We start from the raw sequence: 16,372 nt of genomic DNA on the forward strand, positions 1-16,372 counted from the left end.
ATCTGTCTTTAACAAATGGATCAAGACCCATTTTTTTCAGACAGTTTTTGTTCAGACAGTTTGCCTGGCACAGAGAAGCTGACAATGGTATAAAAGTGACAAACAAAAGGTAAATTAGAATTAGCAATGAGAAGGATCTCTTCCTTAAGGTCTGACACGCATGACGTTACTTTTTGGGTTTCACAAATTTTCTGCTATTCAAACCCATAATTTCAAGTCTTATTCTTTCTAAAGCTTTACCAAAGGTAGCTGAAAAGTAGAAATCGAAAGCTTTACAAATTTTGAAGTGTTTTGCAAACTTTGGAGTTCGCAATTTCTTCTCATTGTGCCACTGATCTCCTCTCTTTAGTTTGGAGGGTTCTAAACTCTTCTTTGTCGTGCTTTTATTGATTTTAACAGAGGAGTAGGCTATTATTGCTACTGCTGAAAACGCCTTTGAAAGTAACAGGAAGGCACTGTGCTGAGGTTGGGAGGAATGAGAAGAATGACACCTCCATGTAAATCCTCGTGGCAATTTTCTTATTATTAAAAGATTAACTTCTGGTTGCATCTCCATCATCTTTCACACTTCAATACTACCTGTCAATCAAAATGAAAGCTGAAATATTTAGAAATCATCCTGTCTTAGCTTTTTAAAGCATGTATGCAAATTCAGCACACATTTTCACCTTTCATGTTCTAAAGACTACACTAAAGAATGAAAAAAGTCAAAGTAAAAACTGTTTGCTGTCAGGATACTGCATTCTTCCAAATGTTACTCTGGGCAAAATGCTGAATTAGATTCACTGAATCGTTTGAGTTGGAAAGCCATCTAGTCCAACTGCTCTGCCATGAACAGGGACACCCACAGCTCTATCACGTGCTCAGAGCCCATCCAGCCTGACCTGAGTGTCTCCAGGGATGGGCAACTCCTCTTTGGGCCAGTGCCTCATCACCCTCAGAACAAAAATTGGGTAGCAGCAATACTAACCAGCAGAATGTCTGTCTGGAACTGCTGCCCTAACATGGACCTTGTGGACCTAACATGGAGCCAAACATGGATCTAGTGTACAGAGGGGAGGGGAATCAACTCTTTGAAAGGGTTGATAACTGCAGGACTAGGGGAAATGGTCTTAAGTTGAGGAGGGGAGATTTTGGTTGGACGTCAGGGGGAAATTCTTTACAGAGAGAGTGGTGAGGTGCTGGAACAGCTGCCCAGAGAGGCTGTGGATGCCCCGTCTCTGGAGGTGTTCAAGGCCAGGTTGGATGGGGCCCTGGGCAGCCTGGTCTCTTAAATGGGGAGGTTGGTGGCCCTGCATATGGCAGGGGGATTGGAGATTCATGATCCTTGAGGTCCCTTCCAACCCTGGCCATTCTGTGATTCTGTGATTCTTGTGGGCAAAGCCCACCTGGTGACAGACACAGCTCTGGTATCTGCAGGGCTATCTGGTATCTGTGGGCTCCATGGGCTGTGCTGCTTACAGGGGCTGCTGCTGGGGCTGCATTTCCCAGACAGAGGGCTCAATCCACTGGGGGTTCTCAAAAGATGGCAAAGAAGAAAACTCCAAAAATAATAATAATAAATTTTTTATAGTGAGTTGTATGTCTCTGTCTTTTTCCTGAGGTTAAAGTCTTAAGGATGACTCTGTATATTTGATTTGGGAAACGGTTACAGCTTCTCCTGATCATAAAGACCTACACTTAAGAGCAGAAGTAATTACACTTTTCATCAGGTCTCCAAATCAAATGAGCTCATGGGAAGCTCCTGTCTTCTCGTCACCTACCTGCGAGGACTTGGCCAGCTTCTGGCTGCACTCTTTCTCCATCTGCTTCAGTCGGCCGTTGGCCTGAAACACACACAGACAGAGGCATCCGATGAGCTGGGGTGAGCAGCGTGCTGCTGGCAGCCCCCCCGGGCACCGAGCCGCCGTGCCCATCACCGAGCCGGGACCCACGCCAGCCCCACGCCCTTCTGCGGCAGCCAGCAAACCGCGAGGGCTCGCCTTTGATCTGAGGCCAACTATTCATCGCTTGAAAGAGGGGAGAAATTGTACCTCTGCTGCCAATTATCAGAAAAACATAAAGAGTTCTGAGGATTAAAAAAAAAAAAAAAAAGGGGGAGAGAGAGAAGAGAGCGCGTTCATGTGGCAAGGGGTGGAAGGAACACAGCCACTGGTTTATCGGGGTGATGCAACTGGAAAGGAAGGAGAAACGGAAGGAAAAAGCCCCAGCACAGGCTGTAGGGGGGTACAGCACCAACAGCAAGACTACGCGGGGACGTCATGGCTTCCTTTTGCCCAGTCCTGCTCCTAGTCCCAGGCTTTGCTCCAGGCTGTGATCAAACTGCACGAGAGCCCAAGTGGGCTCTCTTTGGCCACAGCTCCTTCCTGCTCCTGGCTTTCTTTTTGTTGGATGGGGCCCTGGGCACCCTGGTCTAGTATAAATAGGGAGGTTGGTAGCCCTGCATGTGGCAGGGGGTTGGAGATTCGTGATCCTTGAGGTCCCTTCCAACCCGGCTATTCTGTTATTCTGTGACTCATAGCTCAATGATAAAGAACAAAGCCCACCGAAAACAAGGTACAGTGGTGTCCAGTAAGGATATGCCTCCTTACTTCTGGGGGAAAACAGCTTGTAAGGGTTTACCTCAAATACTTTCTTTTCCATAATAATTAGATAACAATAATTAAAACATATTTTCTGTTTAATTTCAGGAGACAGCTCTGATTCCCATCTCTCTTCTAAGGTCCCACTGCATCACACTGACACCAGCATCACATCACTGCCCTCCCATGAGCTCCTCAGCACTCTCACACTCTTGGTTCTACAATCTGAGGAGAGATGTCTAAGGAAAACATGTTCTTAGGGGATGGAACACTGCAAAGCAGAGTTCTGAAGCAAATTTAAGCTGATTAAGTTTTCAAAAATCAATGTGACCTCATGCTCCAACCTTTGATCTGTCCCCTCCGTTTCGTGCGCCAGCCCCATGGGTTGGGGACCACAGCCACCAAAGGGCCTCAAAGCCTCTTTGTCCCACATGGGTCGGTCCAGCTGCAAGGCTAAACTTGGGTTCTGCAAACATAAGGCCCTTTGGTCAAGCAAATGGTGATACTGATTTTAGTGGACTTTAAATGTAGAGGCTTAAAATTGCAGACTGTTTTCAAGGCACTACAGGAGAGCATGACAAGGCTCAGATCCTCTGCATCATGCAGCTCCGTGGTGCAGCTTAGTGCAAGTCTATTACAGCCAGTTAAACATAATCTGTGAGTTTACACAATGCTGCAATTTAAGGCCTTGAATCCCTTCAAATTCTGAGATTATGAAATCTCCGTATTTCATGCATTAGTCAGTATTAATAAATAGTTAATCAAAATCAATTATTAAGTGTTTCAAGAACACTTTTTTGTTGTTGTAAATAGAGATATGACACCACGCATTGGTTTGAAACAACATACATAAGAAGTTTGGAGCATCAGATAAAGTGAGTTCCACCTTTTTTAGACCTGCTATGGAAAGCACTGCCTGGGCACGCTGAGGGCTGCATGATAAAGAGAGCAATAACACAGGAGGAGCTGTGTCAGCTCTCTGCTACACTTCTCCTTGTGCTCAGGTTCACATTAACTCCTTCCACTGCACTCTTGTCCAGGTTATGATGTGCAGTGTTGGTAAAGCATAAAGTGACCGAAAGTGTCAGTTTAGGAAAAGAAGTAAAAAAATAAATGTCTGCAATAGATTAAATTTCTGCTACTCCCAGCAAGGCAGAGCTACCAGCCAGCAAAGCACTGCACAGATCACATTGCAGCTGCTCTCTCTCAGCATGCCTGGGGTAAAAGGCTCCATCTCCCACAGAAGCAGCTTGAAAACCTCCTGAAGAAATCTCAACAAAGAACTAAAACAAACCTATAGCTTTCAGAAACAAAGCAGAGCTCCTTTGTTCATACTGCACAGACCCAGGACAACCTGAGACAGACACGACAGAGGGGATACAAAGGAGATGCTGAATTTCAGTGTTTTCTTCCTCTCTAAAGACAAAGTACATCCGACAAGTTCATCTAAACGCAGCTACATTTTATTTTGCAATGGCTTCAACAAATTCCAACCTGCAAAATACCAGTAAGTTGTCTCCAAGTCAACAAGAAACACTTGCATTTTAATGCATCCTTATTTGAGGGGTTTGATTTCCAGAGGTACCAAAACTCCCCTGGAGATGGCAAACGTGCATTTAGACCAGCCCTAGCTGTCTAAAATTGCCCACCCAGCCCCTATGGCCACAGCTGACTGCAGCTTTTCTCCCCAAATCCATAACACCTCACAGCTCCTGCACCATCACAAACTGCACAGATGGCCCTGCGATGCTCAGCAGAAGGCAGTTTCTCCTACTTGTATCCAATGGTCAGCTGAAAAGATCTAATTCATGGCCATGCTCACAAACACTCTTTTCCATTGTGTTCTCTTACATTTCCCTTTTCCAAACCTGCAGCTCAACCACATTTAACACACTTGCAGACCATCAGCTGTTGCTTTGCAGCCTGGGGAAGCATAAACCTACACCCCTGGGCACATGAAGCACTGCCACACAAAAAAAATGAAGGCCTTTTTACTTACTTTCTCTGTCAGAAAAGACTTACAGCAAAGTAAATACACATAGCTGTGGATTTATATGACAAACGAGAAGGTTAAAACTGGCACAATGTACACAAGCAGCAGTTTCCTGGGCTTCTTTTCTCCCAGGCTGCTCATCTCGTGCACTGCACAAAGCACACCCTGCCTACTTGAAGGGCATTCCCTCACTTTCAGGTTACATGCTATTTCAGAAACATAATGAATAAGAATCCAACTGGAAGGTGAACACTTGGAGGGTCAGCCAGTATTCATTAAAGTCTAACTCTTTTTATAGCAATGGGCAGCACTGCAAATATAGTTAATGGCCTTAAACTAGTTTTCCGTGTGTGAGAGGTAGCAGTTGAAATTCATGCTTGGCAAAAACTTGTCAGAAATATCAATTGTAATATCCATTTCTGTAATAAAAGGGTTTAAATTGGATAAGCCATAGAGGAATCCCACCGATTCAGAAAATTAACTTGTTTAGTTTCACACAGTTAATACACGTTTTAGCTAAAATTATCTGATTATGACAATTTTACATGCAGTTACTTTATATTACAGAGTGAGGACTTCTGCATTAAAAAGATTATGTCCTGGTTACAGTTAATTGGTTTTAAAAACCAACCATAATTCTACAAGAAGCCTTAAAGCATCCTATTGTGATTGCTGAGCAGAACTGCACCAACTTCAACTAAATATTTCACACAAGCGTTAAAAACAGCATTAGAAATACAGATGTGACATCTGAACTAATGGGTGCCATTCTGACACCATCTGATTTTCACTTCTGCCTTTCATGAAACAGAGCCACATTACTAAGAGTAAAGTAGCAAAGTTTCTACCATGATACAACCGTACTCCAAACACAGCCTGCATGGCTTACACACAGACTTTCACGTGCAGTTTTTAGGGTGCAAGATGTATAGGAAGCTTTTGGATGCAGTTCCATTCAATAGAACCAGACCTTTATCTGAACACACTGCAGCCAAGCACCTGCTGAAGGCTGATGGGGAGGTGCAGGGATGCTGTTCCCATGGCACTGCAGGGTGTGCACACATGAGGACAGTGCGTTCTGCTGACATCTAGGCTGTCTGCAGTGGTTATCAACACTGTAGCTGCTCATATATGATTATTAATTTTAGAGTGGTACAAATCTGTGCAAATCTTTCAGCTCCCAAATGGCGATTTTTGGATGGAAAGTCAGCAGTAGGATTTCTATCATGCTACAGAATGGATACAAACCCTCCCTGCTGCAACCCAAACACAGGCAGGTCTGGCACAGCGCCATCCTGTTCATCTGTATGTGAATCCATCACAGTCTTGCAATGGATTCTGTAGCGTTTCAATGTGATTTCAATTTCAGCAATACAAAACAACAATCTCACAAAGCCAGCTCTTGCTAGGTACAGCCATACTCACTACCAGAGAAGCAGAGTTAAGGAATCTGGTTAGGGAACCAGCTATGGAATAAGCACTTCTCAAAATGCCTGCAACTAGCTAAATGATGGCCATACATAACCTGATCCTCCATAATTAGTGAGATAAAACTGTAAGGAAACTGGAGGAAAAAAAGAAAAATCAAAGAGTGGGGGAAAAAGAAGAAAGAAAATTTGCTCCAGGGAAGAAGCAACTGTTCTCTGATGTGCAGCAAAGAATTTAACATCAAAGAACAAATGTAAATGGGGCCCATTTACCTTAAAAAAACACACACACAAAAAAAGCCCAACCAGCAACACACCATTCCAGATTCTGGAATATTTCTCTTTCAGTTTGACAGCATTATGCTAAAGCATCAAAAATCAAGATCGTGCAATTTGACAGATGTCGAAAGAAAATGATCTGAATAATGACAAAATGTAGCAAATGATGTGAAAACAGCACACACTGTCTGCTTCAGCTTCAGAGATCAGCCGATCACCTTTAAAATTCATCTGACTGTACATGAAGATTTCAAAGTCTGAAACTTGTATTTTCTTTATGTGCCTCCAGTAATGACAGTGGATGGCCTCCTTTGTCCAAACCCTTTCTGTTTCTACCACTCTCTCCACCAGTCAGATAACAAATGGAAAGCTGAATCTCTGTGTAACAGAATACCAGTTGAAATATGTAATTTGAGTCCCCAAAAAGACTATTAAAAGTAGTTCAATATTCAAAATGATGTTAACAGAATTAGTCAAGTACCAAATGACTTCAAGGGTTTTCAAAATGAATGATAGAAATCCCAATCTGTCCCACAAATCCTATTAATTTTCTATTTTACGTTCCACTTTTGTAGGTCTATAAATCTTTCTCTTCTTCTTCTTCTTTTTTTTTTTTTAAACATGCATTTTAAGGGAAAAAACCAACTGCGCTCTCATTCATGTGCTAAGAACTTTTCATTCCAAAAAATGAAAACGAATGAATAGAAACGGATGTGACCCTTCACAGGATGGAGAATTGCAATTCTGTGCTTAATGGGGCCCTGCTAAAAAACTGCTTGGGCACTTTGTGCCTTGGGAAAACTCTTTTTTCCAGTCCTTTCATTTGAACCACTGGTGTACTTCTAATCATTCTGAAATTAAGTAATGAAATTAAATACATCCATTTAACTCTTCCAATAATTCTTCTATGAGACTCCCACTGCTGAACTTACCCAGTCCTTATACTAGAATATAACTGCTGCCTTCACCTAAGTGAATAGGTATTTGGATTTACTATCTAAATATCTCCCAGATCCACTAACACCAACTTGTATTCAATGCTGCAGTGAGCCTGGACCTTACCTGAAGGCTGCTCCATGATTTGGCCCAAGATACAAGCCTTGTGCACAACACAAGGTTTTACAACCAGGTTAATACTTCAGTCTTGCTGTATGAAACCATCCCATACCTTAAACACACTTTATAAGAAGACAGCACTGACGCACGTGTCAGGCATTTGCAGGACAGATGGCAAATGCTATCTTAATCTGAAGAGGTACTGTGACATTTTGCCAGAGGAGCCTGGAGGCAGATGGCTGCTGTGTTACAGCATTCAAATCAGATGAACCGAGCAAACCTCGTGAAGATGTTGAGGATGAAAAACTCCCTACCCAGTGCTACGTGAGGAATAGTTTTCCCTCAGCTCTGAACTTCCATACATTCCTGATCTGTTGTTTTAAAATATTTTGTGTTTTTCTCCTTGTCTAACTAAATTTAAATGATTATTTAAGTTATATCCAGAGCATTGGTCACTTAGTACGTTATACCCACTCAGGCCCAGATGGTTTTTGTACACAAACTGCTGACACCCAGTAAAATCATGATGGGATAGGCTGCTAAATGTCCTTTGATGGCTCAAGTCAAAGCTAATGCTTCTTCCACAACTCATTGGGCAACAGCACCAAGATGATCCAGGAGTTGTCTTGGTTTCAAGCTTTATAGCACAAAATTTCACCAGATTTCAGAGATTTCTGAGGCTCATGCCCTTTATTGCTTGGTATCAGCCTGTGTTCCTTACCTTTTACCAAGGTGAGACTGGAAGGCTCCTGAAAGGACCACACAGAGAAAGAATGTGCCTTTTATTTTTCAGATTTGCCTTTGCTGTTCTAAATTGAAATTTGTAGCAATAACAAGCAATTTATAAAAAGATTAGGGCTACAAAAGAAGATCCCGAGTATCACTCTGGTAGAAAATCTGGTTAAATAAATAGAAGGAAAACTGGCAACAGAAGGACAGACTTGGCATTACCAAGTTACGTCATCAGATGACAGCCCAAGAGAAGTCAAGCTTCTACTGCTGGAAAGACAAACATTCAAAGTAAGGCAAAATCCTCTAACAAATCTATGATGTGAAGGAATCAGTGTTCCTTAGCAAGATTATGTGGGGCTACTTTTTGTAGTTTTAAATACAACAAAGCTTCCCAAGAAAAGCACTACAGCTTCACGGAGCCAGAAAGCATTTCTGTAGCAATGACTAAGTGTACCCGAGCCCAGAAAAGTCCCAATTAAAAAGAGGATTGCTCAATCATAAGGGCAATTAAAAGCATAAATAAGACACTGTGAGGCACTTAACATGCCCAATGTTTAATTATTTATCTGTTCTTCGTCCTGCAGCTGCAGGTCAGAATTCACTCTTGTGAACTCAATGCAGGAGAACTCCTGGGGATTTGTACCTTATTCATTTTCAACCAGACACCCAAATTCATTTCAAATTCACACAAGAACTGCAACAGTTTCACCTAAATCAGATTTTCTACAAGTTAAACACCCCTCCTACACTCAGATGTGATTGTGAAACTACTTTGATCTCTGTTCCCAAATTTATTGCTCTGTGTAATCCATGACAAAATATAATGTGATTTACTGTATCTCTATATGACAGCCCAGCAGCTGACAGAACTTAATAATTTAGCATAAGAAAAAAACCTTCTGGCACCAAAATATACAAATCATAATTGAGGCACTTTGGTATCGTGTTACAATGAAGCATATGCAGGCTGATCACAAGAAGTTCAAAACAATTAGAATTCTTTCTCACCCATTTAATGAAGGTGGGTGTTACTCTGTGACATGTTCTACAGCTGTAAGCAAGTCATCCTGGAACACTTTTGTTTCTTTACAGACTCTGAAGGACTCGTAGCAGTGTTTTGAGCCCTTCCCTAATTTCTAAATACTTCTTTCTCTACAAAAAGGAAAAACAAGCAAAAAGGCCACTTGTAGTTTTGCTCTACTGTAGACAGATGAAGAAAGAGCAAATAAACATCAACAATCTCTTCAAATTGTACCAAAATTTCAATACGCAATAGAAATATTTTCTGTTATTTTAGTCCTAATAGTGGAACCCTTCTTCCAAATAAAGCTATAACGAGTAAGTTTGATGTAGATGCTGACCTCAGCAGATACATTTCATGGGGTAACATTTGCTTTGGCTTGCATTGACTGCCATGTCTGGGCACCCAGACCAGATGGCATTCATTCAACAAATCTAAATAAGAGTGAATTGGCGAAGCTATTTAAAAAAGGAAGAAAAAAAAAAGGCAACAAAACAAAGTCTTACATTTCAATCAGCTCCTATACTAGAGAGCAGGCAACTGTAAGTTAAACTGATAAATCTGAGGAATAACAGTGAAGGCACACAAAAAAGCGTAAGCAGGAACCTACAGAACTGCTGCAGAGATGTCCAGCTCCCATAAGGTCACAGATACAAAGGGAACCATTTTGGGTAGTTAATGAAATGTATAGTTGGCAAAGAACAGCATCTACAGAGCTTGTATTAAACAATGTAAGCTAATGGAAAGCATGCAATGCTTATTCTTTATGAGCAGAAATTGCCACTTAGGGGAAACTCAATACTTCTAATGGGACATCTCTTAGAGGATCTCTGTAACTTCTTTGAAGATGTTGTAGATGTCCTATTATGTCGTATATTTATGCATATTCTTTTATATATGCATATTCTTTTATATAAGAATTTTATATTCTTTTGTATATGTAACCTTCCAAAGTTTCACCTTCAAATCTCCCAGGCATTTTATCTTCACCCAGACTCAGCAGCAGATGTAGGTGAATTATAACAGGTATAGACCAAAACACATTATAACTGTCAGATTTTATTTAAAGTAACAGAAATCTCAGAGCACAGGTAACTGCTACACCATTAAAACCTACCAGAGTGGTTTGCACAGCCCTGGCCAGGCTGCACACATTCTTGGGGTCCTATCTGTGAAATTCACAAAAGTATCCTAACAGAAGAATTGCAGCCAAGTAACTCAAGTGCTGGACTTTCCTTTTTTTTTAGTCAATGCACAAAAATGTAAATTACTTCTCCACAGAAAAGCAGCACTGAAAAAGAATTAGATGTTCCTGGAACCCGCATAAAGGTTTAACAGGATGAGTCAAAAAAGTCTCTATTTAACTATAGAAAAAAAGTCAGTAAAAAGCTAAATGTTGAAAATTATCTAGAGAAAAAAAAAGTCCTTTCTCCCGCTCCAGTTTAGTCATGTACACTGCTCAGAGAGCTTTTTTATGAGATACTTGCAGCGTTCCAAGGTTGCTTCCTTTGAGCATTGTTAGCATGTCTACTGATCTGCTAGGGTCATGCTTTCTGAATGCTCACTTGCTTTGCCAAGAAAATACCACAGACGAATGTTACAAACAGTTGTGTTAGCCAAGCTTCACATCTGCACACACTTAGCAATGCAGTTTGTCTCTTTCTTTCAGTAATTTCTGGCAAACCTGACAATGTTCATAGGCTTTGTAGGGTCTGTTCCACCTGGCTGATCAGTGCTGGTGCTGCAAGTGCTGCTGATGCAACCTCTAGCACACCTGACTCCCTGCTGAAATGAGTCATTACTGGAGCCTCAGTGCAGTGGTTTGTCTGTTTAATACATTTATTGAATAATTTGTTTCATTTCATCGTAATGAGGTATGACTTCAAATAGAAAAAAAATCACCACCGTATCTGAAAACGCTATAATCAACTTGATATAATGAAATTCAAGCAAATTAAATCTATAGTTAACAGCTTTAAAAGCAAATCAAAATCACTATGATTGAATGCAAGTGTTCCTCTGAAGCGGTATTTAAGATTCCTTAGCTAATATACAAGAAATAATTTGGAGAAACTGTCAAGTAATTTTTATGTTAGAGACAGATAACAGATATTATGAAAGCGCAGAAGTCCTAAGAACATGACAAGTAGCTGCAGATTCTCCATGCTACCATCTTCAATTTGTCTGACTTACGTCCAGCGCAGCTTATCGGACCTTAAGGACGTTACTGCTGATTATCCACATCGGATAAAGAGGTCCTGTGTGCTAACACAACAGACCTGTTACATCTTACAGGTGAGCAATACGAGGACTACCGTTGGCTGTGGCACCCAACCTAGCCAGGCTGAAAGCAAAGTGCCATGCTGCCCTACAGCAGCACAGCTCTATTGCCATATCACACACACACAGGCTGGTGGCAACAGCCCTGCTTACAAAATGAGGACAGATCAATGAAAGGAGTTCCTGCCTTGTTCTCCCCTTCTGCAGGAAACAACACCACAGCCCTTTGAGGGAAGGAGACATTGGAAAGACGAAAAAAGCCCATTAGACCTGTGAATATCCATATCCTCAGCTGCACTGCTTACACCACCAGGAAGGACGCAGATGCAAAATGAATATGGGAGACTTCACGTGGTCAGACCCAATCGAGGAAAAGCACGAACACATCCAGTTTGATAGAGCAGCATGAAACTGTGCACGTGGAAGCATTCCATACTACATTCAACCAACAACAAATAACGTAAGGGCTTCTCCAACACTTGAGTCTTGGGCAGATGCTCCCCAGGAACGTAAGTGCTGGGGTGGGAGCGTCTGTGTTCCTTCCCCAGAGGCTGGACATGAGCCCTTTCAACTTGTGAGCAAGGGCACGTGCAGACCAGGGGCACAGCTTCCATGCTGATTCCCACTGAGGCAGAGCCCTCACCACCTTCTCCAGAGGTCAAAGAGCTCATGGGATGGTGATCAGCATGGAGAAACTTCAGAAGTGCCACAGTTTGTCCAACCCAGGTTCAACACCATTTATAATGTCCATTTTTTTTTGGTCACCTGTGGCTCACTTTTGTGCAAGGAGGTGTTTAAGTGAAAATGCTGCCTCCCACAGAGGGGTCCCTGGAAAGTTATGGCTTGTTCCCTTTATAATTGCTTCCACAACAATGGATACATTTATTTTTCCTATAGCATGGGTTACACAGCGTCATTTGGAAATCTGTTAAATATTTTTTCCCACTCATCATTCCCTACTGATGCAGAGATAGAATAACTGTCAAAGGATACTTGGTTTTGGAATCACAGGTTCAATACTACTTTTATTGGGTAACTTTCCAGCATCATACGCCATAATCACCAAAATTCTACAGTAAGCAATATCTCATCTCATCTGCTGCTTAAAATCTCAACTTCAAAGGTCTCAGCAAAGAACACTGCTGACATAAATATGGAAGAGCTGTCTACAATACCAACAGATATTTAAATGCCCAGTGTGCTTGCAATAGAAATTGGTTCTTCAAACTCTTCTCCCCACTCCCCTCCCTCCCATCCCCACTGCAGCAGGGCTATGAGGAGGGCGATACCATAGGATTCCTGTGTCTCCTTGTACTCTTTTTTTCCACTCAAGTTTTAGCCAGTTCTTAACAATTTCATGAAGCAATACACACAAGAATCAGTATTACTCACAGAACAGTTCCAGAAGGAATGAGCTCCTTCACATGGGAATGAACTGACCTTCAGAAATCTGGACATCCATATGACTATTTCAAAGCCTAAACAGTGAAATCCAGCTTCCTCCTGGATTTTTAAACACTCTTTAAAGACTTGGCAAAAAGAATTACATTTGGAGGACGAAACTTTCTCCCATGTTGTCCTACACTTCAGGGGAATGAGACTTGCTTGTTTTAAAAACGAGTGTCAAGATTCACGCTGCAATTAAGGTGTTTTCTTTCCCTCAGATAAAATCCCTATCTAAAATTCTAAGGGTTTTAATAGGCTCAAGATTTGAAAATAAGTCAGCTGAAATTGTTACTGTTGACCTTTAAATGCTATTCTGACTTTTGGACTTTGTGGTCAATTTCTAAAGCTCTGTATTTGGAAGAAGTGAAGAACATCAGAGGGAGGTACGAAGGCAATGCAAGGTATTTCTTCATGTCTATGAAAGACTTTCTAACAGACTTTTTCGCCCCTTATTCTCTACTCAACGTGTGCTCTTCTGATTAGAGGTTAAAAAAAAAAAAAAAAAAAAAAAAAAAGTAGGTTAAATTAATAGCAGTTAATGAAGCTTAAAATTAGCAATTTTATTTGGAAAAACGGGAAAAAAATCCAACAAATTCAAAAAATGTATATTTCTGACAGAAATGACAATTCAAGACTATTAAAGATATTTCCCTATGAAGGATTATTTGTAACTTTAATTTGAGGATGTAAAGAAGTTAACTTTTCTTTTGCTATACTACACATGTAAAAAAAAGATCAAAGAAAGAAAAGAATTGAGATTCAAATTCCATTTTTAAGCAAAAATGACAATGTCTTCCTGAGTTAAAATTAATCCTTTAATGATGAATTTCAAAGGTTTAAATACTTTGTGTGACCTTGGCTTTAAATAATTATGCCAAGCGGAGCTTTCCTTACATTCAGAAAAGATTCTGAATTGTTGATCACAGCCATTTTAATGGCTTCAGGCTGGCTGATTTCCAACATAATCCTCCCAGTGCTGTTTAAAATTACAGACCAAGAACCTGACGCAGGTAAATGAAATGTCACTTTCACAAAGGCCATTCAGACAGTATATGCAGACTGTTAATTTGTGCCGCTGTACATCAGTGGGCAATAAAATGTATCACTCATAACATTAACGAATATAAAAGACACTTCAACAATTATCTGCTTACACATAGCCCTTAGTCTACCACCAATATTAGGTAGGCTTTTTTAGTTCAGCCTTTGAAATAAAACTAACGTGTTTCAGTTCATATCATCCCTCCTGTAGTAAAACACTTCAGTTCAGAAGCTGGCAAAGTAGGGTTTGCCAGGAAGCCATCAGTGCACTGATGTGCAGTGACCCCTCTGAACAGAACAAGGATTGATGAAGCTGAAACATTAATTTCTGTTTTCAAACCTTTCACACAGCACTTGCTCATCTGATGCACACAGACAAAAGTAGTCCAGACACTGTTAGCAACTAAACCCTATCTCCTTGCAATTTTAGCTTGAACTTCCCTTATTTTCATAAAATGGCTCAAGTTGGAAGGGACCTTAAGGCCCACCCAGTTCCAATCCCCTGGCATGGGCTGGTTGCCACCCACTCAGTGATGCTGGCCAGAGCCCCATCCATCCTAGCCTTGAGCACCTTCAGGGATGGAGCATTTGGAGGGAGAAAAAGTGTGGTTAGACAGAGCTGCACTTTCTGCTCTCTCTAATCCAATAAAGTTAAAGCAGCCAGCCTAGTCCTCAGCTAGGTTTCACTTTGCAATCATCTGGACTTTAAAGGTCATGGTCATCCTGTTCACAGAGCAGCCAGAAGGTGAGTAACAGCCACAGTATGACTGCTGCCATTGTATCTTCAGACAGAATGCTTTCACCACAGAATCACAAAACTTGCAATACTCACACAGTGATTGTGGCATCCGAAGCAGCTGTACAGCACACTGCCTTGTTATCTCTCAACTCAAAATGACCCCTATACGTTTTTACACTGGTACACCTGTGGTTATCTGACTTCTGAGGCAATCACTCCCCACTTGCTGTGCCCAAGAAGCAGCCCTAGATGACTTCCTTACCTTGTCCAAGGCCTTCTCTGTCTCTGCAGCATGCACCTTTTTCAGGTCCTGCACCATCCTTTCAGTCTCTGCTTTCAGCTGACTGATTGCTGCCCTGTGATCTCGCGCTGCCCTCTGCCTCTCTTGCTCCCTCTGAAGGCTCAGCTCCATCAGCTGCTGCTTCTGCTGAGCTTTCACCTGAACGAGCTCTTCCGTCAGCTTGTGGATTTGGTTTTCCAGATCACAGATAACCTGAAATAGAGAACAGTTCTTTCAGAGAAGCGTTATACCCCAAGATCATCACAAAATGTTGGAGTGAGTGCCTTTTAGTTAAGGGGAGAAGAGCTACACTGGTGAAGACAGCAGCTACAATTTCTATAGGATGGTGTGCTCTAAAGTGACGAATGTAGCATTCAGTTTTTTAATAGCCATTCCCATGAAACAGTAGTTTTTAATAGCCATTCCCCTAGAACAGTAACAATTACTCTTCTTGAGAGATTATTCCCCATCCTCACTTTGTTTTAAAAAGTCTTCTTCAAACTTGCATCTCTGTAAGAGAAACTTTGTGATATTACATCACTCAGAAGATTCCTAAAAAATTTGCTTAAATATTTAGGGTAACACGCTAAAGCTCACTCAGAATACAAGGAAAAATCATTCATAAATCGCATGATAAACCAGGACAAATGAGTGAACTCCTGAGTTATTTACTCCATTCCATACTCAATAATTCCTGCATAAAGACACAGGAAAATTAAATAGCACAATGCAGCATTTTCTACTGCCACATGGAAAAAGCAATGGCACCGAGCTTCCAGATTCAAAACTGGGGAGCCACAAGAGTGAGCTGAATGTTATAGGTAAAGTAAGAGTAATTAACATGCAAAAGAGCATTAACGTTGGACCTAATAGATGGCAAAAGCAGATTTGGTTCTATTAAGAAAGAAGAAAGAATCTGAAGACAGAGTGATGGCAGCGAAACTAATATGATTATGGGAGTCCTTTTGGAGCAACTTCACTGCGAGTAAGATGATGTTAAGAGACATCTAATCTCCCCAAAGTGACTGGGAAAAGCTTACATTGGGGATCACAGACACAGTTCTTGTCAATTACCTTAAAATAAGTCTGGTTCTCACAGCCAGATTTCTTTCCCATAAACAAAGTCGCTGGCAGAAGCAGCTTACAGCCGAACAACTTGCGGCAGAAAACAACTTTCTGTGACATGGATAACTTCAAACTGCTAAAGGAAATGAATCCCAAACTTTCCATCACTGAGATTCTGCTATTCCATGTGTCAGGTTTAATAAAGTATGATTAGACTTAAATGTGGGCAAATTAGTATTAGCAGAAAAAAAATGCACAACACAAGATGACAATTTTCAGTGGAAAATCCATGAAATATGAAACTTCAGAAAAACTGTAAGGTTTTTTTGCTGCTGTTAGGGATTTTGTCGTTATTGTTATTTTGGTTTGCTTTTCTTTCGTAATTTTGGGGGAAAAAACCCACAAAAGATTCAATTATAAAATATCACTTC

The 16,372-nt window shown here is 41.1% G+C and overlaps 1 protein-coding gene across 2 annotated transcripts in view; it reads right to left on the reverse strand.

The window, feature by feature from the left end:
• Nucleotides 1-16,372, reverse strand: part of CEP112 (centrosomal protein 112) — a 139,114-nt gene that overhangs the window by 38,332 nt on the left and 84,410 nt on the right. For both annotated transcript variants that reach the window (XM_042832958.1, XM_042832959.1), the window contains 2 exons: nt 14,859-15,089; nt 1,764-1,826 (listed from right to left, as the gene is read on the reverse strand). In XM_042832958.1, the coding sequence (XP_042688892.1) occupies nt 1,764-1,826; nt 14,859-15,089 (294 nt within the window). The remainder of the gene's footprint in view (nt 1-1,763; nt 1,827-14,858; nt 15,090-16,372) is intronic.

The sequence above is a fragment of the Centrocercus urophasianus genome, unplaced genomic scaffold (genome assembly GCF_019232065.1).
Source record: "Centrocercus urophasianus isolate 14NV4802_14NV808 unplaced genomic scaffold, USGS_Curo_1.0 seq_40, whole genome shotgun sequence".
NCBI lineage: Eukaryota > Metazoa > Chordata > Aves > Galliformes > Phasianidae > Centrocercus > Centrocercus urophasianus.